Source organism: Tachysurus fulvidraco, chromosome 5 (assembly GCF_022655615.1).
Source record: "Tachysurus fulvidraco isolate hzauxx_2018 chromosome 5, HZAU_PFXX_2.0, whole genome shotgun sequence".
NCBI classification, from domain to species: Eukaryota; Metazoa; Chordata; class Actinopteri; order Siluriformes; family Bagridae; genus Tachysurus; species Tachysurus fulvidraco.
Window position 1 is genome coordinate 31,758,426 of NC_062522.1, and position 28,000 is coordinate 31,786,425.

Here is a 28,000-nt window from a genome sequence, read left to right on the forward strand (position 1 = left end):
TTGAGTTATTAAAATATTTATTGAACATAGAAAAGCTACAGCTTAATATAAAACTTTACCTAATATAAAAGGAAGAAACGTGAGTCCATGTGCAGTCATAACAGTGATTCTCAACAGATTCCAGTGCAAACCTAAAACTTGGGGGGGTTGGGGGGGGGAGAGCTAAACACAAATGAACAACTGTGAGCGGATTTACGGACCATCTAGAGTGAGACGTTTCCGAAGATGTAGAAAAGTCACTGATGCTATAAAACACATTCAGGCGGTCGTTTTGTGGTAAATCTGAAGATGGGGGTATAAAAGAAGATTACAAATAATTTATTATAAAATAATCAGGCATCTCGAACACACTGAGAGCAACGGAACACTGAGTGCTGAAGGCGCCTTTGTTTGTTCATCTGTCAGTTTTCCGGGTGAAAGGAAACGTCGCAGGGGAACCTAGAGAGAGGGAGGAAAAAGAGGAAGTGTCTTTACGTTAATTCTGGATCCATCATATTATATTAGACCCTCACACTTTACACCCGTGTGTTTAGATGCTCCACAGAGTTAAATGTGACCGACAGCACGAGACAGACCAACTCGTCTCTGGCTGGAGCAGTGATTCGAGCACGCAGCGGAGGAGCCGAGACCTTCACTCACCTAAAGGCAGCGTGTAACCTTGCGACAAACAACTCAAATACAGCCAGGTTCTATTCTCATGCAACCATTTCTGCCGAAAGCCCATCATATCAGGGAGACTCCGCCTCCGCTCGTCTCGGGGGACTGCAGGACGGAGGGCAGACAGTGAGCGGCGACAGAGAGACGTCCGACGGATCAATCCTCCTCGTGTAAATCAGTCAGACGCTCCGCAAAAGCAGCGACAAGTTCGTGACTTGAAACAGACTAATTGCTCTTTAGATCTGATCGATTTTTATTAAACATTATATAAGAAATGAAACAGTCGGACGGTGTGTTGAAGCAGGGTTACTGCTAGCGCTCGGATGGTGATTATTTTCCTACGACAGCATGTTTCTGAAGCGTTTTATTCCTCTTATGCCACCAATTATTTGAAAGGACATGTCGACATGTTAAGGACTTTCGGTGCGGCTAAACGGATGACGTCTGTGAGAAAAGTTTGTCCTTGGTCTCACTTAAATATCTGCAGCTTTTAAGACATTAAAATAAATAAATATACAAATAAATAAAATTTCAGCTTGCAATGTTACAAAAAAAAAAAAAAACCTAAAAGTTTTCAGTCTTCAGGTTAAACATCACTACCATAATCTTCTGCACAAGTCACTGTGTAAGGTGTTAATATAGAAACCATAATGTATCAGAACACGGCAGCAGAAAGGTCAAAATTCTCATAGGATTGTGTGTAAGTGTGTTGTTGGTTGTGGGGGGTGTGATGTATCCGTGTCCCCACCTGGACGAACAGCTCCTAGTCGCTGCTGGACGCTCTCCAGGTGATGGATGTAGTCGGCGAGAGAGCGCTCCTGCTCCTGGGAGGGGGTGAACGTGCGCTCGGACGCGGCCGCCGTGCTGCTGGGGTAACCTCTGAGAAACACAGAGCTCACTTTTTACATTGTGTGAACAGGCAGCCGTCTTGTAATCCAACCCAAGGTGTGCAGACTTACCTGTTATGCAGTCTGAAAGGAGATTTGACCGGTGGAACCAGGGGCGAGATCGCGGTGCGTTGGGTGAGAATGCGGTCACGAGTGGGTGGAGAGTTGTACGCCGCTCCGGACTGCTGCGGCTTCATAAACTCGGTCTTTGCGGCTGGTATGGATGGCGAGGGAGGGAACGTATATAGTGTTGTACAACATAAAATACATCCAGAATAAACTCCTAGTAAATAAAAAAAGATTTTCTTATTACAGCATGTTTACTTAAATCCCCCAGTCACTGCTCAGCTCACCTGTACTGTTAACAGTCGCACTTCCTACGGAGCTTCTTTTCGTAGCCTTGTGCCACTTCCTGGTGAGGAACTTCAGCCTGAGGGAGGAGGCGTTAAAAGAGTTATCGAATAATTCAGCTAAAAAAAAAAAATGATGCAAGACAGACTTCGCGCATCCTACCTGGAGATGGCGATGAGCGCTCTAACGGCGCTCCGGAAGCGGCTGATCGGTCGGGAGGCTTGTGCGATTAGCGAAGGCTGAGCGCCCATCCGTGCTATCAGAGCCAGCGTGGCCTGCTCGCAGTCCTGGAAACCTCCGAGCAGCAACAGCAAGTAGCGCTTTTGATAAACCAAAGACTTCCGGTAGCTCTCGGCCCTCAGGTACTTTTCGTACAGTCTCTGCACCTGTACATGGTGGAAGAAGGGTGCGTGATGTACACAGTGAAACCTCAATCACAGTGTGCCACTGAATTTCACCCAGCATTAAATAACCAGATGACATGGGGGGGCAAAGAAAAAAAAAGAAAAAAAAAACACTGGATGTCCTCTCTGAAGCAGGAAGATGTGGCATTACTACAAGGACTTGACGATGCCGATGGACAAAGTGTATCAGAGGAACCTGTGAATTAACAGACTATGGAATTACCTTATTGTTGGAAAGGTCAGCGAGCGGTCGGTTCTCGTTCCTGGCCGTGGCCTTCACAAGATCATCTTCAGCTTTGTGTAGAGCAGCCTGCAAGGCCACCTTCTCCTTCTGCCAGGTCAGTTTTGCTGATAACACAGACGGGTCTAGCTGCACCGATGACGACTTCTTGTATAAAAAATAACATGCAGGGTTCACAGTAAATCACCAGCAACTCGTAGACGGATGAAAAATTCTCAGCAGCAAGAGACTGTAAGAACATCAATGCATCATATACAGAAACGCTGTCGAGTGACCGAGCTGCTCTTTTGTGGTCTTGCCTCATTTGTCTACAAGGATAAGAACGGTGTACCTGGTCACTGCGTCTGAGATTGTTCAGATCTCTCTCCAGACAGGAGACTGTGTGTTTGAGGGAGATCTTCTCCTCGCTCAGAGCCGCCAGACGCTCCGCCAGCTCGGAGTTCTCCTTTAATACTCGCTCCAACAGAGAGGAGGAAGTGGAAGAAGGCGAGTCCTGGAACAGGAAGGTGTACAGGTAAAGAGTCTGCATCATGGTGAACGAATGATTACAGGTCATCTATGGATTGGAGAGTTGTGTGTGTGTGTGAGTAACCCGTGTGTGTGAGTGTGTGAGAGAGAGAGAGAGAGAGAGTAACCTGTGTGTGTGTGTGAGTGACCTGTGTGTGTGTGAGTGAGTAACCTGTGTGTGTGTGTGATGCGGGTGAGAGAGAGAGGGAGTAACCTCTGTGTGTGAGAGAGAGAATGAGTAACCTGTGTGTGTGAGAGAGTGTGTGTGTGAGAGTGTGTGTGTGTGTGTGATGCGGGTGAGCGAGAGGGAGAGAGAGAGAGTGAGTAACCTGTGTGTGTGAGAGCGAGAGTGAGTAACCTGTGTGTGTGAGAGAGTGTGTGTGTGATGCGGGTGAGAGAGAGAGAGAGAGAGAGAGAGTAACCTGTGTGTGTGTGTGTGAGTGTGTGTGTGTGTGAGAGAGTAACCTGTGTGTGAGTGATGCGGGTGCCGTCAGTAGCGTGCAGGTCCCTGTGCAGGCGTTCTGAGGTTAACCGCTTCTCCTGCTGCTCCAGGTCAGCCAGAGTCTGCTGCAGCTGTCTCAGACGCTGCTGATCTCTCTCTCGCAAGGCTTCCAGCTCCAGCTGCACAGGGGGGAGAAGAAAAAAAAAAAAGTACACATCAGGATTTACTTTAGAACTCCAAATTAATTACTTATAATTACTTAAACTGCTAATCTCCTGAATACCAGTTTCTCCTTGGTGCGCTCCTGCCTCCGCTCCTTGTCCTCCTGCTCCTGTCGCTCACGCCACCTCTGCATTTCCCTTTGCTCCTCCCTAGCTCTCTCCTTTTCCATCACCTCCCTCATCTTCTCTTTCATGGCATCCAGTTCTGCCTGAAGCTGAGAGGCTCGGTGTCTCTCCGTCTCCAGAGTGCGGCTCACCTCGGCCCGCTGTGCCTGCAGACTCTCCAGGGCGGAGCGCAGCCTCTTCACCTCTTCCTGTCCTCTTTGTGCTTCCTGCTGTGCCGCTTCCTCCTGCCTCCGTTTCCCCTGCAGTACCTGCGCCTGCAGACGGTCCACAGAGGCGGCGAGCTCCTCGGCCTGGCTCCGCTCCTGCTCCAGCTGCGCCCTCAGCTCCTGGATGAACTTCCTGTCGTGGGCGCTTGCTGCTTCCTGGGCGCGGACCTCCTCCTCTAAGCGGCGCGCATGCTCCTGAGCCTGGTGAGAGAGTGTGCTTGAGAGTTCGGCAGAGTGTGAGCGCTCCTCGTCTACTCGCGAGAGGGCTAGCTGTGTGCGCTCACGCTCCTGTGCCAGCAGGGCTTCACAGCGGGACTGTTCTATCTGCAGCTCGGCACGCAGGTTACTGACCGCTACGCGCTCCTGCTCCAGTGCAGAGTTCAGCTCGTTCAGGCGAGATGCATGCTCGCTCAGGGAAGCGCGCAGACACTGCAACGACATGCAACAAATTCAACAACTAGATGGCAGTGGAACTGGCAGATCCTCTAAGAGCTTTATTCTTCCTGTATCGAAACAATTTGCCTAAATTGCGGCACTTTGGTTACATAAAATGAAATGAGCACCTCTTGAGTGTGTGCATGCTCCTCCTGTGTGTGTTTGCTGCAGAGTCTCTCGTTATGGAGTTCCTCCTGAAGCTGCTTCACTCTGGCCTGCTCGTGTCCCGCAGCCTCCACACGAGCCTGGTGCTCCTGCTCCTCACTCTCCAGCTTCAGCCTGAAGGAAACATTTTATAATTCCAGGCTGATGTCTTTATCTGATTATCGATCCAAAAATGATTATGCTACAGAAGTGTGTCAGAGTTACCGTAGTTTGTGGATCTGAGCCAGTAGCTCCTCTTGGCTTTTATTACATGAAGTCAGCTGCTGATTGCGCTCCTCCAGCTCCACCTTCATCTCCCCCACCAGCTTCTGCTGTACCTCCAGCTGCTGGTGTTGATTGGCTGATCTGGATTTCTCCTCCTCCAGGAAGCGCCGCAGGTCCTTAGACTCGGTTTGCTCCTGCTGTAGCTGCCTCTCCAGCTCACTAACTACACATACACACACACGCACATTAAACTTAGGGTTGAGTGATGTGACAAAAATATATTGCCACGACAGTTGAAGGCACCTTGATGATGCACAAGGAGGCTAAAAAAAAGTAGGATCGGTCAGTCACCCTGTCTGTGCAGCTGCTGTTGAACCTGCACCCCGTCCTCACGAACAGCCCCGAGCGAGCTCTGCAGCTCTCGCAGCTGCTCTTGGCTCTGCAGCGTGCAGTTATGCAGCTGCTCGTGCAAACTGCGGATTTCAGCCAGGAGACTGTTCCGGTCTGCACTTAGCAACTGCTCCAGAGACCTCCTCTGCTGCTCCTCCTGTGGGAGACATTGTGTTGATGAACTTCCATCACTTTAGCTCCATACAGTCGCACCAGTAAAGCTACTGGAAGTGATATTGAAACGAAAAGTGACGGGACAAACGTGAGAAAAGTGAAAGAAAGTCAGCCGAGGTAAAGCAAAGAGAAGCGAAGTGGTAGACAGACAGTGTGTAATGAGTACTGTTTTTGTTTACGGGCAACATTTTGAGAACCTGTTTTTGCAGCAGCATTTCCAAATGCTTCAGCAGGGACGTGTAGTCTATGCCGGTGTTGGTTGCCATGACGTCCTGAAGCTGTGCATGAAGGCACTTCCTCTCGCCGTCGAACACGCTCCGCACGGCCTGCAGCAGCTCCCTCCGCCAGTCGACTTCGCCGTCCACCTACACACGAGTTACAACAGGCTCGGTTTATACAACATTGTGTGTCGACGCGAATTCGGCGGCAGAATTGTGTCTGATCGGGTCAGTGACCTTGGGCTCACGCTCGGCCATCCTGCAGAGAAGCTCTCTGAGTGACAGCACTGTCTCCTGCAAGGCCCTCCTCTCTCTCTGCCAGGATGGGGGCGGAGCCTCTTCAGAGCCTGGGTGAGGCTGTCCGGCAGGGGGAGGACGATGGGACAGAGACAACACTCGGCAGCTCTCGCGGTACACACGGTTCAGCATTGCCTGGACATTTAGACAGCGTTAAAGTCTAGAACAGTGCATTGTGTTATTGATTTGGTTTCCAAGCATACCTGTAGCTCAGGTGAGAGCAGCTCATAGGTGTGACGCAGGCTGCCGGCTGCGCTGTCGGAACGTGAAGCGGGCGCCATGTCTCTGCTGCGCAGGTACTCCACAAAGTGGGCGTCGAGCCTCTCCGTATGCTCCAGTTCGTGCTTCAGCTTGGCCTCCAGCTCGGAGCTGACGTCTGTAAATACCAGGCGAGTGCGTATGGATCAGAACTCCACACGAGCACTGCGTAAACAATTCATGTAAAACAAGTACAAGTATGTGCGCTCACTACTGCCGTATCCATCGCTGACCCACTCTGGTGCAGACACGGGTGAGGTAGAAGAGAGAGGAGAGCGAGATGGAGAATGAGACGGAGTCACGTCGTCCAGGTCCTCCAGCTCTCGGACCTAAAAATGTATCAATGATTTAGTTTTCATCCTCTAATCTAACATGTATTCATTCAGGTCCATTAAGGATGTTCCTCTTACACGTCAGACGCCACAGGAGAGCAGCCGGTGCTCGGGGACTTACCTTGTCATCATCCAGTGAGTTGATCACAGAGAGGTTCTCAGAGATGGACAGTGAACGTGGAGAAGCAGAAGGCGAGTGTGTGCTGGTTGGATCGGTCTCTGGCAGCAGTGCGAGTGGTCGTTTCAGCTCGTTTCTCTCCATGGGTGAGTGCTTGCTTGTCAGCTCCATGGTCGTGTTGCGCAGGCCGCTCAGCTCGGACAGGTGAGAGGCGTGAAGGTGAGACGGCCGCTCCTCGCTGCAGTCGAGTCGCCGCAGCAACTCCGGAGAGGAGAGGGAGGAACCACGGGACAGGCCGTCCAGGAAGCGCTGTTCGGTCTTGGAGGTGTGGAGCTCGGCGTGCTCCTGATGGTGGCAACGCTGCCGCAGCTCCTCTAGCTCCCTCTGCTGGAAGGCCAGCTCCTCTTCTTGCACTTCTAGATCGTCCTGCAAGCCACGCAGCTCGGCCCGAAGACACTGGTTGTGCTCCTCCAGATCAGCCAGAGCACGGTCCTTGGTCTGGAGGTCAAGGGGATTTTAGTTATTTTGAATATAAAAAGGTCATAACATTAAAATTTCAACCTGGCACAAAGCAGCTTCCACAAAAAGATCATAAATCTTTTGCCTCTTTAAGAGTTATTTATCGTTTTATTACAAAAACGTTAGCTTCAGCAGCTCAGCCCCGCCTCTTCATTCGATCGTGAGAAAGTTACGTTGTCGTTTCACAGGCAGAAAATTTCACGTCCCGCACGTCACTCACCTGCCCCTCCTCCTGGAGTTTCTCTGCTCTCTCTGTACTGGTACACAGACCTTCCTTCACGGCGGCGAGCTCGGCTCTCAGAGCGTCGTGCTGCGATCTCAGATGAACTAACTGCTCCTCCTTTTCTCGCAAAGCCGCGGCAGCTTTAGCCAGCGTCTCCTCGGCACACGTCTGTGAGAACAGGGGAAAAAAACACCACCGTATAAAAAAAGGAATCAGGTCACGGCTCATTTTTAGCTGTGAACTCGCGGCACACTAGAAAGAAAGACGCCTACATCAGAGCTGTCGAACGTAAACCATCAACTGCCTCTTGCAATCCGGTCACAACACAACAGACCAACGCTATAGGCTTCATCATCACGCTGCTTTACATAAACACCAGTGTTCTTCATGCCCAAAATCAGAGCCTTTCCCCCCCCAGATGTACGGACAATAAAAAGCTTTCCAAAACCAAAAAAGAAAAAGATTAAAAGCGAAAAGAAAAAAAAAATGTAAAAACTTCCTCTTTCTCCGCTATACTTCCTGTATGAGTAAAGTCCTTGTGAGTGTATAGGCCGGGCTAAACACGTTACTGTTCCCCCTCTGTTGTGCTCGAGCCTTTACTGCTCTGCATATGGTGAAGCTGTGGCCAATTATTCTGACGCCTGGCTTACATTCATTCCAGGAAAACTGCCAAATAACTACGTGTAACCAACCACACACACACACACACACACACACACACACACACACACAGAGACAGACAGACAGACAGACAGACACAGACACGCACGCACACACACACAGACAGACGTTTATAAAGTCCTGCTATAACCTCTTGCTTACGATCTGCAAACGTAATCACTTCAGGGTTATAAATAAGACATCTGAAGTGTGTAAGTAAACACAACGATGTCAGTTTACTCAGACCAGAGAGTGCGAATAAAAATGAAGTGTCACAGATGACAGAAAACGATGAGGCTTGTGTGTTACTGTCTCTAACCCTGTAAGCTAGTCTCTGACTCCATGAGCTGGATTTAATGACCAGGACACAGGATCTGTTGAGAGGGTCCATGTTCTTATGCCCCCAATTGAGATTAAGTATATTTATTTAAAACAAAACACCTCCTCACCAGAACCTCTTCCTGCGTCTGCTCTGGGTTTGCAACCCTTTCCTCCAGCTGCACACTCAGTTCCTCTATATGAACGCTTTTTGCTGACACCTCCTGCTTTAGCGTCTCGATTTCCTCTTGTAGTTTTCCCTCGCGTTTTTGAAGAGCCTGTTTCTCCGTATACAGCTCCTTTTTGCCCGTCTCCAAGACGGCGATGTCGGATTTTAGCTGCTGAAGCGTCTCCTCCAGCTCTGTAACCTGCAGCTTGGTCTGTGCCGCAGTGTTCCCGCGATCCTCCGCGTTCTGCTGCAGGTCTGCGAGCAGTCGTTCCATCCTCTCTCGCTCTTCCTTGTGCATCTGAGCCTCCTCGCTCAGCCTCGTCCTCTCCCTCTGCGCTTCCTTCATCCTTTCCTCAGACTTTTTCAGCCGGAGCTCCAAATCTTGCAGGTTTCTCTCGCCATCTTCAAGCTTTTGGATGCGAGTTTGTAGAGCCTCCACCTCTGCCTCCTTCTGGCTTAACTGGAGCTTCAGCTCTCCAGCCTCTTGCTCCAGGAGCACCAGCTTGCCTTTCTCCTCGCCCAAGCTACGGCCCAGTGCCTCCATCTGCTGCCCGTACTGCTCTTCCTGGGTCAGGAGCAGCCTCTGGAGTGCCTCCTTCTCCTCCGCAGTGTGTTCTAGGTCCACCTGGAGCTCACAGAGTTTGGTGCGACAGCTCTGAAGCGTCTGTGTACTCAGCTCGTTGCACAGGCTTCTCTCGTCACCGTGCTGCGGTCGGGGGGACCAGGGGAAGTCGGGAGGCTCGGGGCTGTCCGTGTTGGGATCGCTGACCTCATGTCGGTTGGGGTCAAGCTGGCTCAGCTCTTCCTGCAGCTTATGGATGACTTCGTGCAGCCGCTCCACCTCCTCCTCCTTGGCTTGACGCAGACGCTCTTGGTCGCTAAAGAGTCGTTCCACCTCAGAACGCAAATCCTCCAGGTCTGCTTGCTTCTCGTCCGCCGTCTGTCACAGGAAGCCACAACTAATTAGAAACACAAAAGAGCTTAATTCTTTTTTTTTTTTTACAGGAATAAAAAAACATCACCTTGTTGTCTTTGGTGGTGTCCAGCTCCTGCTGCAGGTGGAGAATCTGCTGGTTGAGGTGATCAATCTCCAGGTTCTTCTCCTCCAGCAGAGCAGCAGGAAGGTTCAGAGCTGAGGTGTCTCCTTCTTCCTGCTGCTGTCTGCGTAACACGCTCACCGACTCCTACAGAGCGACAAATCCAGTTATCTCCCTACAGCGAACACTTCACGTATAACGGAGCCCAGACTGAATGGCGATGTGGAGTTCACAGCGGCTCGGACGGTAAACCAAAGCTTTACCTGTAGCTCGGTGACACGAAGGCGCAGCTCTTCCTCCCTTGCTTGACTTTCGGTAGTCTTGAGCTCCAGCTGCAGCGACAGCTGCCTGACGTCCTCCTCCTTTACTGCCAGAGACTTCTCCAGCACTTCCACTCGCTCCAGCAGCACCTCCACCTACGCACAAGTCCGCCTTTTTTTTTTAAATGCCATCACTTCAAAAACATCATACACTTGCTGACTCTGCATGTTGTGATAAAAATCACAACACTATGGCTCGGTCGGGACCCTCACCTGCTCCTCCTTGTCCTGCAGGTCCCTTTGGAGCGTCTCCAGCTGCTCTCTGAGGTTGGGGTCAGCACTGGGGTCGGGGAAGCGGTGCCTCGTCTCATCCAGTTTGGACTGCAGAGCCGAGATCTGGAGTTTATTAGAGTACAGCTGCTGCTGCAGGGCTTCTTTGTCCTACGGAACACAGATATATTACTGACTGCTCAAAAAGTTCACATGAGTATTGTTAGACTTCCTGAGTACCTGAGACAGCTCCTGGAGGCTCTTGCGTGCTTTCTGCAGCTCCTGTTCCAGCTGCGTGATGGTCCGTCCTGCCTCGGCACTGCTCAGGAGAGCCTGCTCCAGCTCCCGGATGCGAGACGCCATCTTATCGATCTCTTCGTTGCGGTCCTCCAGGTCACGCTGGCACTGCTCCTTAACCGAGAGCAGAACGCTGTAGTCCTCGGTTTTGTCTTTGATAAGAGCTTGGAGGCTTTCCACCTAAAGCGGAAGAGCAAAGTTTAGAGCAAAGACCTGTGTTTAGGCATGAAATAGTGGAGAACGATAAACTGGGCAAACTTATATTGGCCATTAAGCACAGAGGCATAGATGGTATTGTGGAAATGAAGTCAACTCTCGCATGCATGATCTACAAGGAAGCAAGAAAAGAAAGCTGCTGTACAGCACGAGAGACGGAGACGGACACCGAACACTACTACATGATCTAGCACACAAATAAGCAATACAACATGTTAGATGCGAGATCCAGTCAGACTTCTTTCACACTTAGGAGTTTTGTTTTCCAGAAACTTTCATAACATTTCAGCACATTTTAAAAAAAAAAAAAAAGCATTATTTAAAGGTGCGGTCTCCATTGTTGGAGAAATGCTTCAGAAAACCGAGTCGGGATGACAAACAAAACAAATACAAAACTAACATGTAGTCAATGAGCAGAAAGGGGCGGGGCTTGTCGATATGGGCGGAGAGAGTGTTCGGTGCGCATGTGTGACGTTAGCAGAAAGCGGTTTTAACATCGACATGGAGGATAAAAACAAAGAAAGAAAGAGAAGAAAGACTTACGATAAGGACAAGAAGTAGGACGTGTTAATATAGGATCAGCTTTCCAGCGCTGGAGAGAACTGAAGGAGCAGGAAGTCGGCCACATATTCACAGGTTGGAGTTTCCCGAGTCAATAACTCCTGAGCTAAACGCTGTTACTACACAAATAACACCTCTTTTCTATCGTAGTAATGTAGAGAGGCAGCTACAACCGCGTTTTGTGTAGTAACAGCGTTTAGCTCAGGAGTTATCGACTCGGGAAACTCCGACCTGTGAACATGTGGCCGACTTTACTTAAGACGCCGAGGCGCTTTTTTCCTTCTCGATAGGTGAGTAACGTTGGTTTTGCTTTGTTACACAGAACTAATATATGCCTTTGTCCTTTACATCATTATGCTTGTGTGGCATTTTTGCTTGTTTGTTTATCTACAATCGTATTGTTCTTCCCTTCAGCTATGATAAAGACACGTTTCTTTCCGTTAGTCGCCTGGGTTACGCATGTATGTGGGCGGAGCTATCGATACAGGGGTGGGACCCGTTTGGGTTAGGGGCGTGTTTGTTTTTGTGATTTTATATGTCAACATTGGCTTTCAAACAACAGAGACCCCACCTTTAATCTGCCCAAAGTACGCAAAAAAAATAATCAAGGACGAAATGATGAGAATACCAAAAAGTGTGACATGCTGGAATAACTACTAATTGTGTATCTGTTTTTGGGTAGTGTGGCGTTTTTGTTGTTGTTTGTTTTGATTTAATTCTTTTAAAATTCCACACACACACACACACACACACACCAGTCAATCACCAAGTGTAAAAGCAGTGTAAAGCGTACTACGCCATGCGTTAGCAGCTTCTAGCCTAGCGAGTCGACCGCAGCCGGATAACGTACCTGTATAACCAAGTCTCCAATCTACATTACTCGGTAAAAGGGGTGAAAACAAAACAAATAAATAAATACAGTAATTCATTATCGATAAACAGCTTTATCTTGAAATGTGATCGAAGCAACGACCCTCTCCAACTAGGAGTCGCACTGCTTACCCTCTGACCCTTGGTGTCTCCTCCCGTGTGTCCTTTAGAGGGTATTTTCAGCTGCGCCTCCAGGTTCTTAATCTCCTGCTGGAACTCCTCCCGCTCATGTTCTCGCTCGACAGCTTGCTCCTATATACGCACACACACGTACCCCAACAGAAGGATCGGCCGTTCACTCGTCAACTCTCTCTGCACACGCTCAGTAAGCTGGTATGTTTTTAAAAATCAACCAGTTTGTAGACTCCTCCTCCTTTAAAACCAGTGTAACTGCTTTGTGCACCGTTCCTAGGACACGGTTTAAAAAAACGACAGGAATCGTAGAGCGCCGTTTTAATCAGTAACTGTAGGAAGAGCCGTGTGTACAAAGTGATGTTTAGAGCTATAGTGTAGGTAATAATCCTTTAGAGAACACATTTCTGATTGGTCAGGAAAAGGTTGACTGAATTTTCTAGAACAGCACCTTGGACAGTACTTAAACGTTCAGGTCGCTATGATAACCACTTGGGCAGGAACGATAATGGTGGATAATAGTAGTTTGCTTACGTCTATGAAGTGACGATGGTGTTTGAGTTGTTTCTCCAGAGCGCTGATGTGCTGCTGCAGGTCCTCGGTTTGTGTGCGGTGCTGCTCCTCCTGCTGCTGTGCTCGGCTCTCGTTCTCCTCCAGCGCCAGCTCTAACGAACGTAGCCTACCTGCCAGCCCGACACGGTCCTTCTCCGCCTGTCGCTGCACATCCACGCGCTCCTGCCCCAGCCGCTCCGCCTCGGCCAACAGCGCTGTGACCGAGCAGAAGTAAAAAAGATAAAGTAGCGAGACGAGACACGAGTCGTGAGAATTTACGTTCACGCTTAAATTCACTCGCAGACAAGATGCGGTCATGCACGAGATCGTCAACTCGACCCGGCCGTCATTCACACGAATTATTCATCACGAAAATGATGAATAACCTTCACTTATTTATTTTGTTTCACGCTTCTATATTCAAAGTCAAGGCTGACGATGCAAGCGGCACAGCACGAATGAATCCGAATCGTATTGAAGGAACTCAAAAAATCAGCAGAGCTAAATTAAGAGGAAGCATGTAAAAAGAAGCGGTTAGTTTCAGAGAAATTAAAAAAAAAAAAAAAGCACACGTTCAAACGTCAAATCCTTCAAATCTGGTGACAAACCTTTTTCCTCCACTTCAGCAAGAAAGCCTACAGAGCAGGAAGAAGACTCAGGTTCAAGTAAACGTCTCCACCCGTGAGATTAAACTCATTATGACAAATGACTGAGAAAAATGTCACAGACTTTGCGATTTAAAACCACCACCCGTGGTGACCCCACCTTTCTCGGGTTCTCCGAGGCTTGCGGAAAGTGCGTCTCGTTGTCGTTGCAGGAGAGCGTGTTCCTCGCCGAGCTCCTGCAGCTGAACCCGAGTGCTCTCCAGCTCCTCGACCAGCCTCTGCTCACGTGCCTCCTTCTGCTGCAGCGCCTCCTCCAAGATAGCCTTCTCTGCCACATAACCCTCCATCAGACCTGAGGAGATAAAGTTCAGCGATCGTCTATGACGGCCATAACGGTTCCTCCAACTAGTGTTAAACTTAAGGCTTGACTAAAAGCCACCTTTCTAAATCTACACTGCATGTTTCTCACCTTCAGCCTTGTGCAGTTCTAGCTGCAGCTGACTCTTCATGCTCGCCTCCTGGTCCAGTTGCTCCAGAAGCTGAGTGTGCTGCAGGAGAAGAGCATCCTTCGCTTCTCCATCCATACTAAACTGTTCGTCTATCATGGACTGCAAAGTCTGCATTTGCTCCAGCTTTGGGGAAACGCAAAAGAAAAAGAAAAACACCTTAGCGTCATCCGGCTCTCATCCCAGTGACCCCAGTGATATGACGGACTCTCTACCTGCACTGTAGAGTCAGAGACCAGCTCTAACAGTTTGTCCACTGCGGCCCGGAGACGATTGCAGGCTCCCAGCACCAGCTCCTCTCGTTCAGGTTCCAGCTCTCCATCAGGGCTCGAAAACAAACTCTCGCACAGCCTCTGAGACAGTTCCAGACCTTCGTCGATAGCAGACGAAAGCATGCTGCAGTTTGCTCCGCCCTCTCCGGCAGCTCCACGGGCCATGTCTGCACACAGAGACGGTATGAGGAGCGTTCTTTAAACGTCTGGTACTTCTCGTCACAAATCAGAATGAAAGCCAAACCTGTCTCCTGGGCATCGTGGTTGCCGCTCGACTTCCTGTTTGGAGCGTTACCCCCGGTGCAATCACCTTCCATACAAATACCCAACCTGCGCCCGATCTCCTCCTCGGTCGCAATTGTAATTCGGAGCATCTCGAGGATGAGCTGCTGAAGTCGGTCATGGGCCAGCTGAAGGTCATGCCTATGTTCAGAGCAGATGTAAAAAAAAACAACAAAAAAACATACATATATTTTCTTTTTATCGAGGAGAAAACTTTCACCAGATCCTGTTGAATTGTCTCGGTATCAATAAGCGTGAAATAGTTTGTTGTAAAAAAGAAAGTGCTCATTTTTGTTATGGCTTAAAACTCCGATGTTCCACAAAATCAAATGCAACTACAAAGGGATAAAAACGTGCCACATGGTTCATTAATGATGTTTTGGGAATCACTAGAACTCCAGAACTAACTAGAAGCTTCCACCAAAGCGGAGCCCTGACCTCTGCTGAGTGGCGGTGTTGAGGTCATCGCGCAGCATGGTGAGAAGGTTGGCTCCCTCCTGACTCTCGCGCTCACGCCGCTGCAGCAGAGTCTCCAGCGTGTCCATCTCTGAGCGCTTGCCTTCCAGCTCCCCCTGCAGACCGCTCACCTCCGCACGAAGCTGTGGGAAGGGAAGGAGGGACGCCAGAGACAGGAATCCGGTCATCACACGTGCACAAAATATTCAGATAAATAAATAATCATCTTCAGACATTGTCAGACTGGATGTTTCCACGTTATTCTAAAAAAAAAAAAACGATGACAAATGATGTTCTATATATGAAAAAAATAAAAACCACCGAGGAAAATAAACAAACAAACAAACAAACAAACAAACAAAACACACACACTCGTGTGGGAGAAGCCAAGCGATAGAAGTGGAGAAAAACAGAGGAGGAGTGTTGACATGCCATCCCACTCCACCGCCTAGCAAACAGAGTCAACAGAAACCGATGCATACAACACAGTAACCATGGCAACCGGCTCCCTCGGAGATTTACAGAGGAGTCTAATGTTTCCTAAACTAACCTGATGGATTCCACATCGCGACCAACCCAACAGGTACGCACTAGTATGTACGAGTTAATCGGTGCTCTCGGCTCGGACGAGGTTACGGAAAAGGGAAACTGTGGTTTCTTCGGGGTTTGAGTGACGTCTTATGGCGTTTTCTCGGGGTGGCATGTCACCTAAACCCGTACTCGTAATCTCACACCCTGTGAGTGTTTGTTTCTTTGGTGCTCTTCCTTAGAGTTGAAGGGATTTAGATGAAATGCTCAGAGTGTCTCACCTGAGAGACCACGGTGTCCAGCTGTTGCAGCTGTGCGGTGAGCAGGTTCATTTTGTCGGTGTAGCAGAGCTCGTCCTGTTGGTGCTGCTCACGCAGACTTCTCTCCATCTCGTCTAGAGCAGCGGCCTTCTCCCGATCGCTTTCCTCCTAGACCGCAAAGAGGACATGTACGTTAGTGAGACGTTACAATGATTGGAAAATTCACGCGTCAGTTGACGTCAGTCAAACGTCGAGGTCAAACTCTGAACGTTCTCGGTTCAACTAAAAAAAAATGACTAATGTTGGATTGGGGGGGTGCTTCTGGGTGTAGGTTAATATCAGAAAGCTTAGGAATCTGGATGATTGACAGTTGAATAGGTGTACTGTGTCATCTGGCACGTTGACAGGAAAACAATGGCTCGTACGATTGTACTGTGATGTTAAAAGTTGATCCTAATGTCTGAAGTGCGGCTGTAAACACTTACAATTTACAGAAAAATAACAAAAGAGCTCTATTTTATAAATCGATAGTAAGCATCGCACCTTTAACTCCACAATCTTTTTCTGTAGCTGCTCCTCTGATTGACACTTCAGAAGCTCCGCCTCTTCCAGGAAATGGAGCCGTTGCCGTGCCGCCTCTTCCTCCAGCTCCCTGCGTAGAGCCTCGATCTCCCTGGAGGATGTTGCCTTCAGTTCCTGTTCCGTAATCAGACGAATGACAATCGAACACAAGTTTAAAAAAAACTGAAGCGGCTGAAGGAAGTTTGTTGTTTCTCTCACACACACACACACACACACCTGAAGTTGTTGTTGGTGCTGAGCGTTAAACGCATCCAGCTGTTGCTGTAGCTGCTGTTTTTCTTTGGCGGTCATGTCAGTGACCTCATGGAGGGCGGCGCCGTGTTGCGTCTCCAGATCCAGCACGTGCTGTCGCAGGGTTTCTAATACGGAGCGGTGATCCGACTCCAGGGCAGCCTTCTGGGAAGCGAGCGCGGCGGACAGCTCCGCCTACAGAAATAACATTTAAGCAAAAGTCCTTAGACGCAACCAGTAAGACCAAAACAGTGTTCAGATTCAAACACACGGCTTTACTGTGCAACCATTGTTCATTGTTCAGTGGTAATGAGCATCTGCCATGACGGTAAAGCCAGACCAGTTTAACGAGCACTCAAATCCCATATGGGCTTCACACTCGATTATCATGGGACAAAAAGGTGTGTTAATTACTCTTTATGCAAGTGATTGCACAATAAAAAGATTTTTAACCTCAATCCTGGCTGCTCACCTGATGGGCGTGACCGAGTTCGGTCGCCATGGCGCTAAACTTGTCCATGTGGACCCGTGCCAGCTCTTTTCTCAATCCTTCTCTGGTCGCCAGCTCCTCCTGCTTCACTCTCTCGATCTCCTTAGCCTGCTCTTGCTCCAGTGTGGCCCTGAGCTCTTGGAGAACGTCCTCCTTCTCCTTGTGCACTGCCTGAATCTCCTTCAGGTATGTGCTCTCCAGGGTATCCATGTTGCACAACATCCTGGTCTCCAGCTCTTCCATTTCCTGCTTGTGACGTGCCTCGAGCTCCGCCTCCTGGGCTTCGAGCTGCGCTACGTTGGTCTCCTGAAGCACCACCTGCAGCTTATCGAGCTCTGCCCTGTGTTTCTCAGAGAGGGAGTCCAGCGCTGCCCTGTGATTGGACGTCAGCAAGTTGAGCTCCTCCTGGTGTCGGGTTTTGAGTTCCTGGTTCTCTTTCTGGAGATGTTGCAGACTGGAAATGTTCTGCTCCAGAAGTGCTGCTTGGGCTTGTAGCTCCTGAGTAAGTTGTTGCTTCTGAAGATCCTCTTCTTTCTGCTGTGCCAGTTTCTCTGCTAGCTGCCGCTGTTCCTCCTGATGCCTAAGCAAGCAATTAATAAAATCCGTCACATTTCAGTTCAGTACACGGAGCAACACGTTTCTCATTCCCTAAAAGTTCGAGTACTGACCTGCTCGTTGCCTCCTTTAGCTTGCTCTCGGTCTGCTCCTGCAGCAAAGCGTTCAGCTCCTTCACCTCAGCTGCCATGGTGCTCTTTGCTGTGCGTAGCTCGCTAGCATACTGAGCTTCCATCCTCTGTTTTAGGGCCAGTACCTGAGGGCTCTCCTCACTCTCCAGACTAGCCTGTAAGGCATTTAGCCTCTGCCCTTCTTCAGCCAGGAGCTCCTCGGCCTGAGCGAGTTTCTGCTCTAGATCTCTTTTCTCCTCACTGGCTGCATGTTCAAGCTCCTCTCTCAGGGAAGCCATGCGCTCCTCGGCCTGAGCTTGAAGCTGCTCCCTGAGCTGGAGCTGTTCCTCACTGCTCCGGTGAGAGAGTTCCTTGGTCACACGGGTCCTCACTTCCTGCTCTGCCTCCACGAGGCGTGCACGCAGTTCCTCGGCAAAGTTTTTCTTTAGCTAAAGGACGAAAGTTAAACAAGAAAAAAAAGAGGTCAATGGACAACGAACCTAAAATAAAAGAGAGAACCTAAAATAAACCAGAGAAAAGACTAACCTTAGAACCATATAACAAAATGCAATGTAAATGAATTGCTTTGTAATTAATACATTCGTAATTATAGACGGTTCCATAAGCGTGTTTTCATGTTTATGAATTATTTTAAAAGATAAAGCTGCTTTCAATAAACGATTTACGAAAACAAACAAACAAAAGAGTCAATGAAAGCTCTTTAGGACAGCACTCTAGTCATGTGACCATCACAGAAAGTGCTTCTTATCCTTTTATACAACACAAAGGACTTAAAGCATGTGACTGTCACAGCCTGATGTCACTCTTGCCCCCTTTTGCACCGAGGCAGCTTGAGTGCAGGTTCAGAGCCTAATTTAGAACCAGTTATTTCTTTTTCGACACCCAAAGCACCGGCTGTGAACCAGGAAAAGTGGTCCTTAGGTAGCACCAAAACTTTGCTGGTCTAGAATTAAGAACCGCTTATGTCAGGAGCTGTAGGCCTTGGGTTGGGGGGCGGGGCTACTGTTAATGCATTTGATAATGTACCTTAAGTATACTAATGTTTAATACACTTATTTTACTGCAATAAGATACATTATCAGCACACATGATAGTAGGTAGCTATGTGCTAAGGCTAACTTTTCTGTGTTATAGATAAAATAAATGTTAAGTACTTTCTCGATCACAACCTCCATTTATACAGATTACACGGAGCTGCACGTACACATCGGATTCGCCGCGTTTGGGTGCCGATGTAGGTTCAAAAAGCCATGAGCATTAACGGTAAAGCAACATCCACCATTGTTGTTGTGTTTGTCGCTGCTGTGCTAACGTCGCTGTGTAACGTGACACGTATACACAGTGATGTCAGACTCGGCTCTGTGATGCTCTCTAACCGATGGAAAGGCAAACCGGTTCTTAGAAGGTTCGCCAGTGGAACCAACAACTTTGAACCAGCACCCGGTTCTTTTTGGTGTAAAAGGGGCATCTCTCACCCTGTCCTCCAGCTCTCGGAGCTCCTCCGCGTGCTGCTCCACAGCTCTCTCCAGCTCTCGGCCATGCTGCAGGGTGAGTTCTGCCAGCTTCTTCTCCAGGCTCAGTATGCTCTCTGTGTCTGAAGCGAGTTGAGCTAGATGTGCTTGGTGCTCCCGAGTCTGGAGCCGGGTTCTCTCCTCCAGTTCTGCCTCCACGTGGCGTGCTACGTCCGTCGCCGACTGCAGCCGCAGCTTTGTAATCTCTGAAAGTGCGAAAGAAAAGCTAAAATACAAAAGAACACGAAAAACCAGAGTAAAGCTGATTATTATTACGAGACATGCATGATCTCACCTTTGAGATGGTTGTCACAGAGCTTGGCCCGCAGTTGTTCGATCTCCAAGGCATGTTTAGTTTTGAGCTGCTCCATGTCACTGTAATAACGGTCCGTGAGCTCCGAACGAGCCTGGAGTAACTCCTCTCTATAGGACAGAGCCATGTTACAGCGTAGCTGCTCCAGGTCATGCTTGTGCTTCTCCTCCAGTTGCAGACACAGTGCATCCAGTTCCACCTGTCATGTGTTCATGCAAAGTGACAACAGGGCATCAGTAAAGACCAATATTACAGTAGCTGTTGTTTAATTCAGCACCGTAACACCACTGGTAAGAACATGGGCCAGTATTAAGCCAAGTTAGGGGCTTTTTACCCCTGGTCACTTCCTGCATTTTCTGTGGTCAGATATCTATCCGACGGTAAAAAGACCAGGTCTAAATGCCCTGCGAAACGTTTTGGAGATGGATATAAACCCGATGGTACAAACCCTTTCAGGAGGTGGTCTGGGACGCGTTTCAGATGAAACTGGACAGGTGTAAATGAACGTGGTTGTTCAAGCCGCATACGTCAGCGCTATACTCCTCCCAAAGGGAAAGGGAAGTACGTCACACGCAGGTGATCTTTCACCCAGGCGTCTCGTCGGGTCTTAAAATGCACTGCTGCCACCAGCGAAAACGCAGCAAACAGTAAACGCTGTTTTTTTGTAGCATAAACGTCGTAACCAGTTTTTCCGTCTTCTTTTTGACTGCGGTAAAATATATTAGCATTTTGGGCGGGAGTAGAAAGATCAGATCGATATCCGATTCGCCGAGACGCATTTATGTGGCCTGATGTAAACGGAACAGTTTTAACAAATCAGATAGCTATCGGATCAGAGAAAACCCATGAAGTGTCGGTCATCGTGTCTTTAAAAAAAAAAAAGACCTCTACCTTGTGTTTCTCCAGTTGCTCTGTAATCTCCGCCAACGAGCTCCCCTTTTCCTCCTCAGCCTTTCCATCAGAGAGAAAGCTGCAAGCATAGAAAAACTAAAAATCACTGATTTACATCAACACGCTTCTTCTAACAGATTGAATAGTTTAAATACATAACATGTATAATCAAACACTACCATCAAGGCTTTTAGTGTCAGTTTATTAAGAGCAGAGTCCTGAAGATGTTACTGGATCCACACCTCACGTTCACGTGGCCTACCTTGCCTCTCCAGGTTTGAGGACCGAGTCATCCAGGGCTCCCTCTATGAGGCGAGACTGCAGCAGGGAGATTTCCTCTCGGTGGTTCTCCTCGCTGGCTTGGAGCCGCTGCTCGAAGTAGACGCGCAGGCTCTCCAGCTCTGCCTCGTTCTGCTCCTGGAGCTCCCGTCGCTGCTGCGAGAAGTCCTGCTTCAGCCGCTCGATGTCATCGACACGTGATGTGCGTGACAGCAACTGCTCCTTCAGCTCTGATAGGAGAGAAAGGCACAGGGGACAGGATTGGGGGGTGGGGGGGGGGGGTGTCTGATTACTAGGTCTGATTTACTTTTAGCCAAAGCTTTCAAACCTGATTCGATAATGGTCTGGTACCTCCTAGTTCCTGCCTGCTGGTCCTCATGCTCTCCAGCTGAGACCAGAGGTTTGTGACCTCCTGCTCGGAGTTAACCTTCTGTGTTTCTTGTTCTGTTAGCAGACGATCCACCTAAGACAAACAGGACCGTGTCACACAGTTAGGCGTTTAGCTCGAAGGCATGTTCAAGCACATATTTTCAAATAAGTAAACGCACGAGCGTTCGTCGGTCGCTTTACCTCTCGTTTCAGCCGTTTCTCGTTTTGTTCCAGCTCTTGTGTGCGAGCCTGCTGCTCCTGTAGCACCACCTTGTGGCTAGCGACCAGCTCTTCGACAGCACCTAAAAACCACATGACGTGCTTCAACATCACGCTCGTTACACAATGTGGACCTTTATATCGCTACTAATATATATTTAACAAACAGTAGGACTTCAGTTTGCTCGATTCTGAAGACCACTCACGGGCAGCAGAGTCACGGTCAGACCAAGCCTGATTCAGATCCGACTCCAGATGTTTGATTTCATCCTCTTTAGATCGCTGGAGCTCCTCGAGCTTGTGCGTCATCTCAGACAAACGTTCCTCTGCTTTGTTCAGGGCTGCCTGAAGCTCAGAATGCTCGTTTTTGGAGTCTTGTAGCCACTGAGCCTTTGCATCCTGCATGAAGTAAAAACAAAGATTTTTTTTTGTGCAAGACATCTACATTAATACAGAGCAGATTTATAAAAACCCCACAGGAAACATTTTTAACCTCTGTTCTAATAGTCTGCTGTTGCTCCAACGAGGTCCGTTCTTCTGAAACGCGCTTCTCCCAGACGCAGTTCAGATCATCTTTTGGAAAGAAATGATGCCGCAGACGCAGCGATGTATTAGTTACAGGAAGTGCATCATTCATTCTTTTCCTACCGCTTATCCGAACTTCTCGGGTCACGGGGAGCTTGTGTCTATCTCAGGCGTCATCGTGCATCGAGGCAGGATACACCCTGGACGGAGTGCCAACCCATCACAGGGCACACACACACACACTCTCATTCTCTCACACACTCACACACACTACGGACAATTTTCCAGAGATGCCAATCAACCTACCATGCATGTGTTTGGACCGGGGGAGGAAACCGGAGTAACCAGAGGAAACCCCCGAGGCACGGGGAGAACATGCAAACTCCACACACACAAGGCGGAGGTGGGAATCGAACCCCCAACCCTGGAGGTGTGAGGCGAACGTGATAACCACTAAGCCACCGTGCCGTGCCCCTATAAGCGCATCGCGGTACACCAAATTCTTGATTTAAATAAATATTCTGCATTTTATAAAAAAAACACATTCCTCTCGACACGTTCCTGCGTTGCTATAACCTTTACTGTGTTGCATATTTTCTGGCCTCACCGATGGCCAGCTGGAGTTGGAGCTCAGCTCGTTTCTCCTGCTCCCTGCTCTGTTCACGGAGCTTCTCGATCTCAAACTGCTGTCGCGTTTGGAGCATCGCGCTCTCCTGAGCCCACTTCTCCCGCAGACTGGCCTGCAGCTCGCTCAGAGCCGCGTCCTTCTCCTTCTGCAGGTTGGACTGCATGAGCTCCAGCTGCGCCGTGTGCATGTTGGTCAGGCTCAGGCGGAGAGCCTCCAGCTCCAGAGTGTGCTGCGCCTGAGTACGAACACGAATCGGAGTGTTTAGCGTTAAGAGTCGTAAAGGATGGTGACTGAAACAGATGGTGTTAATAAGGTGCGTGTTTTGCACCGACCCGGATTTGCGACAGCTCTGCCTGATGTGCAGCCTCCATGCTGTCTCTCAGCTCCTCGGAGAGCTCGGCCTTCAGACGCTCGAGTTCTTCTCTCTGCTGAACCTCCAGCTCGGCCATCTCCCTCTGATGCTCTCGCTCATGCACCTACATGGAACGAGATTCGAGGATTACAGCCAAAGAGAAAATCCCAATAAATAATAAATCCCAATAATAAAAAATAAAAAAAAAAGAGACCTGTTTAATTAAAGTGATCTGCTTCTTCTGCTCCTCTTCCAGGTTGGAGCGAAGCACAGAGAGCTCAGTCTCTAATCGCTGGCTCCAGTTTAGCACCTGAAATAAAAGTCGATCCGTTAAAACAATCGGGTTAAAAAAAAAAAACACATCTGATCACCTCAAGACTGCAGATTCTGAAGCGGTTTTGATTTACTTCCTGTTGATGTTTCTCCTCCAATCCCTTCTTTTCCTCTTCACGTTCCCTCAGCTCCTTCTGCAGAGCGTTCTCCTTCTCCATGAGCTCTTCCTCTGCCTTCTCTCTGGCTTCCTTCATCTTCTCGAGGTCCACGACCTTCGCCTGAAGCTGGAGCTAGAAGCGATCGTGGATTTAAAACGTAAATGCTTACTTTAATAGTTTACGCCGTAATTAAAACGGATGGTTTTGAAATCAAAAGAAAACAAAAACAAAACCGTTTAATTGAAAGTGATTCATAAAAATAAAATCCACACCTCAAAGTTCTCCAGCTCCGTTTCCAGAACCTTTTCCATGCTCTTGTTCTGTCGGTCCAGCTCCTGCAGTCGCTTCTCCAAAGCAGCTTTCTCTGCAGAACCCTGACGCAATGCCTCCTCGACGTTATTCAGGTTTTCTTTAAGACACGTCAGCTTAGACTCCAGATCCACTCGGACCTTCTCCAGCCTCTGCACGTTCTCCACTCGGTCCTCCACCTCCGCTCGGAGCTGCCGGATCTCCCTGTAGGCGGAGTCCATCTGCAGGGTTTTTTCTTCCAGCAGCACAGATGTGGTTTGGTTCTTTTCCCTTTGGTTCTCCAACTGGGCAATGAGCTGGTCCCTCTGAGCCTGCAGTGAGGAGAGCTGCTGCCCGAACAGGTCCTGGATTTCACAGCTAACAGAGTCTCCGGCCATCTTCTGCTCCTGGATGTCTTGGACCAGCTTCTCTTGGTGTTTGAGCTGGAGAACCAGCGTGACCTTGTCCTCCTTCAGAAGATCCACGATAGGAGGACTCTTACCATCGAGCTCCATGTTGGATGGTAGCTGCTCTCTCTCATTCTGGCTTTCCATGGAGCAGAGTTTGTTCTTCAGATTGTCCTGCTCGTGGATTTTCTCGTTAAGGAGCTCTTCGCATTGGAGTCGCTTGTCTCGTTCGGTCTCCAGCTCCCACTTTGCTTCCTCCAGTTCCTCCGAAGCTTTACTCCATCTCTCCCGTGCCTCGTGTAACTCTTCGGCGGAGCGGCACACTTCTTCCTGGAGAACATCTAGCTGTCTCTGTTTCTCTTCCAGCTGCTCGGTGAGGTCTCGGCACTGTTGGATCATAAGCTCCTTGCACAGATCAACACTTTGGTTCAGACCAGTTGAGGTTGTATTGAAGCTCTGTAACTGAGCCTGGGTGAAGGACATGTCATCTAGTCCAGATGGTTGATCTTCTGGAATAGTGTTATTAGCATCAGAATCAAAGTGAATCAAAAATCTCGATTCATCTTCAAACTCTAACTTGGAGACTGTAGAGTTCTCCATGATGCTGTGTTCTTCAAGACTTTGTTCCATCCATGAGCTTTCACACTGCACAGCAGTTGTCAAGTACCTCTCCATCAAGTCATCAGTGACTGAGGGATTCACACTTGGAATACCTTCAGGAGAACCTTCAGGAGAACCTTCAGGAGAACCTTCAGGAGAACCTTCAGGAGAACCTTCAGGAGAACCTTCAGGAGAACCTTCAGGAATCGTCTTCTGACTGTGGTGTCCTTCAGATGTTTGGATCCAGGTGCTACATGTATCAAGCTCTGAAGGTTCACCATGCAGGTCATGTTTTTGGGCTTGGTCTAGCAGCTCCTGAATACGTCTGACTTCCTCCGAATGCTCCTCTCGGAGACGTTTGAGCGCAGCCTCGTGCACTTCGCCTAACTGCGCTACATTCAGCACCCGCTCTTCCTCCAGGGTCTGGAGACGCAGCTCACAGTTGGCAATTTCGATGTCGTATTTGGAGCGGAGCTGCTTGGAGGCTTCTTCTTCTTCCCGAAGCCTGTTTTGAAGTTCTTGCACCAGCCCGTCTAGACGCGCCACGTCCTGGTTGAGTTTCTCTTTCTCTGCTTTGTGCTGCTGCACCTCACGCGCTTGTTTCTCTGCACGCTCGAGATCATCCTGAACCGACTGTAACCGAGCCTCCGTCTCAACCTTCTCGAGCTCGAATTTCAAAACCATCTCCTGCAGGTTCTTGGCACGTTCCTGCGCGAGCTTGCTGTTCTGTCGCTCTTCGTCCAGCTCGTGTTTTAACCTCTGAATCAGATCGCTGCTCGAATCGTTGTTGTTGTCCGAGCTCGCATTAATCCCGCACAGGATTTCGCCGCCGTGGTGGCTCAAGCTTGCTTTGAGGTGCTCTGTGTTATTCGACGCGAAAGCACTCTGGAGCTGAAAGAGGGAACCCTCCATGACCGTTAGCTTCTGTTGGAGAGATGTGATCTCGGTTTCCTTCTGAGCCAAGAGGATCTGTTGATCGTTACTCCTCTAGAAGAGAAGAAAAAGGTTTATAACGATATAACTAGCATACTGATAAAAACGTATTTTTGTGCTACGTCTTATGAGATGAAGCGCTTCACCTGCAGAGAGTGCTCGATTTGTAGCTGCCTGTGGGTTTGAGATAGATCCAACCATCCCACACTTTTACTACGCAGGTACTCTTTAGCCTGGGAAGAATAAAAAAAAGTCTCCGTTTAAATTTCTCATGAAACGTAATTTGTCCTAGACGTCCCTACGTCAGTGTCTGATCTGATTAAACAGCTGAACGAACACAAATCCCCTCATCCACGCTCCGACATCCACGCAAAAAGAGTGGAGCTGATTATAACAGAGGGAAATTATCTGTACACCGGTATGACAGATGGGGTGTACGAACTAAAGCATGATACGCTTTAGCGAATACCCTTTACGTAGGAACGCATTCCGCAGCTGTGTAGCCGAAGCCGGGAAAAAAAATAATAAATAAAATAAAAAATGCCGTATGGTCGAGATTTCTCACCTGTTGTAGTTGCTGCTGCAGCTCTTGTATCTGCCCCGTCAGCTGCTGAGCTTCCAGCTGCACCTGGTCTCGACTCGATAGCGCCACCTGCAGGTTCGCGCTGAGCTGTGAAATGATCTCGTTACGCTTCTCCACTGCTGCCTGTAACTGCTAAAAGACAAGTAACAGCATTAGGACCTGATCATCAACAAGCAAGTTTTTCACTACATTCTGAACAATTATAGCAAATTTGTTCTCTCATTCTTTTGCCCCCTCGTAATTTTTTATTATAAGTCATTAATCACTTATTATATATTTCACCTTCAGTTGGTCTTCGCTTGCGTGTGTGACTACGAATTCTCCTAAAAGGTCTTCTCTCGTATCGGGCTGATGTGCTGCCATTCTGTCCACAGGAAGTGAGCTCTGATCCTGCGAGTCTGTTTGGATCGTCTCTTCCTGAGGCTGTGCAGATGTGGGCTCTTCCTCAAGCTCCTCCTTGCTGTCCTGTACATGAGCATGCTCAGGTTGGATGGCCTCGTGTGCTGAATGGTCATTTGTCTTGGCTGTCGGGCCCTTCTTCTTCACAGTCTTCTTCACAGCACTCGCACTGCTGCCTTTCGCCCGTTGCTGTCTAAAGTGCGCGAGCTGCGGGTTAAAGAGCGGGTAGAAAATGAAGTGCGCCAGGAAATGGAAGCAAAATCTCCACTTGGTTCTTTATGGATGCAAAGCTGCCAAAACTGCTAACAAAATATTATGTCCAAATTAATTTTTCAGATGTACAACAAGCAACAGAAAGAATACAATGAGGTAAAAATTACTTCACTGTTTAAAGACACAAATGACCACAATCCTGCCCTCTTGATTTAATAAAGGCTGAAGTTTCTGAAGTTCACCTTAAGATAGCTGATGTAAAGTAACGGCTGTCTAAAATAAACTCGTGTCTTTCAGGTCCTGTGTCCAGGACTGTCCGATCAGAGCACTGCCTTACCCGAGATATCGCTGTAGTAATGGGTCGAAAATGAAAAATAGGTAGAAAAGGTAAAGAAAAATCTTCATAACTGGTCCTATATTTGGGGGAAATTCCTTATTGTGTAGACGTATCCGGTTACATCGCACAACTCGCCGTACGGTCGATCTCTCTGCAGCTTTCTTAAGCAGCTTACTCCAGATTAAAGCACATCCCTGAACATATAAATGTCCCAGCGCACACACAGAGCCATGCAATACTGCAGTGTTGATCATGTAGCACAATTATCCCATCAAAAGTCTAAGAATCCACATCTCGGAAGCAATCGACGGGAATCAAACAGTTGAAGTGAAACAGTTGAATCGATAATAATATTTAACACACCCTGTGCATTCACCTGACATGACGGTCACTGATTGGCTGCATTAAATCAACAGTCTGGAATAAAAGGAAATCAGCCCCAGTCTTCTGTCTCGCTACCATTCTGTATATTTCTTGCAATCACCATGAAAAAAAAAATGGAGTGGTGGTTGTAGTGTAGGACAGGTGAGTGTTTTCTTCAATACTCACTCTATTTCACCTCATTTTTCCAAAAGCAACGCTATTAGATGGAATCATTGGTGGACTTAGGATGGGACTCGAACCCATGACCTTCTTTCTGGTCAACGGACCAACACCTTCACCACTAGGCTACACATCCATCATTGTAAACATGTTAACACCAACGTTTATAAGTTTATAAGTTTTCAGTCATCTTCATTAGTCACATTTATACCATATGATTACAATCAGACTTTAATCAGTTTGTATCACTTGCTCTGTCGGTTTACTTCGTGTTAAAGCTACAGTTTGGAATTTGCATGTTAAATAAAGTATAAACAAAAAACAATCAGTTAGCAAACGGCTAAGCTAACAAGCTAACCTGAGTTTTAGGTTACAAACCTTCGCTCTTCCGGCTTCTAATTTTCTTTGCCGTTCATCTTGGTCCATCTTCTCGAAATTAAGACTTTCATAGATTCCGAGAAACTTTGCACAAGAGCGTGAACTACTTATAAAAACGACGTATTTTAACCACCTCCAAGTTGAGAGAAATCACAACGGAATAACTGTCAGTGCATATTTCAACAT

The 28,000-nt window shown here is 48.4% G+C and overlaps 1 protein-coding gene across 9 annotated transcripts; it reads right to left on the bottom strand.

Annotated features, from left to right (window-relative positions):
- pcnt (pericentrin) lies at nt 1-27,999 on the bottom strand. Of its 9 annotated transcripts, none has more exons than XM_047813344.1 (56): nt 27,815-27,999; nt 26,227-26,550; nt 25,927-26,076; nt 25,508-25,594; nt 24,626-25,415; nt 23,406-24,577; nt 23,110-23,265; nt 22,917-23,012; nt 22,683-22,826; nt 22,330-22,585; nt 21,691-21,770; nt 21,404-21,596; nt 21,180-21,280; nt 20,961-21,072; nt 20,593-20,839; nt 20,331-20,409; nt 19,422-19,638; nt 19,091-19,332; nt 17,598-18,043; nt 16,912-17,509; nt 16,425-16,634; nt 16,170-16,322; nt 15,648-15,794; nt 14,821-14,981; nt 14,345-14,523; nt 14,044-14,267; nt 13,792-13,954; nt 13,483-13,674; nt 13,326-13,352; nt 12,700-12,932; nt 12,166-12,285; nt 12,014-12,034; nt 10,330-10,566; nt 10,093-10,260; nt 9,823-9,975; nt 9,545-9,706; nt 8,485-9,462; nt 7,373-7,543; nt 6,637-7,131; nt 6,395-6,512; nt 6,129-6,301; nt 5,866-6,060; nt 5,608-5,775; nt 5,198-5,393; nt 4,847-5,069; nt 4,606-4,756; nt 3,773-4,471; nt 3,513-3,668; nt 2,872-3,033; nt 2,523-2,687; nt 2,058-2,281; nt 1,898-1,974; nt 1,617-1,758; nt 1,406-1,536; nt 640-762; nt 1-438 (listed from the first exon to the last, which is right to left on the bottom strand). In XM_047813344.1, the coding sequence occupies exons 1-56, from the start codon at nt 27,860-27,862 to the stop codon at nt 395-397; spliced, it is 12,879 nt and encodes a 4,292-aa protein (XP_047669300.1). In that variant the 5' UTR covers nt 27,863-27,999; the 3' UTR covers nt 1-394. The 9 variants fall into 9 exon arrangements, with proteins under 9 accessions (XP_047669300.1, XP_047669297.1, XP_047669293.1 ...); XM_047813341.1 differs by having other exon boundaries at nt 23,406-24,589; XM_047813337.1 differs by having other exon boundaries at nt 23,406-25,415; nt 25,927-26,073.
- Nucleotide 28,000: the final 1 nt, after the last annotated feature.

What these genes read in the sequence shown, in the direction of transcription:
- pcnt (XM_047813336.1), bottom strand. Translation starts at nt 27,862, where the DNA reads ATGGACCAAGATGAACGGCAAAGAAAATTAGAAGCCGGAAGAGCGAAG. An exon ending in CTAAAGGAGGCAACGAGCAG is followed by an intron (nt 17,510 to 17,597) that starts GTCAGTACTCGA and finishes TTGCTTGCTTAG; the next exon opens with GCATCAGGAGGAACAGCGGC. An exon ending in GCCTCCAGGAGCTGTCTCAG is followed by an intron (nt 10,261 to 10,329) that starts GTACTCAGGAAG and finishes TGTGTTCCGTAG; the next exon opens with GACAAAGAAGCCCTGCAGCA.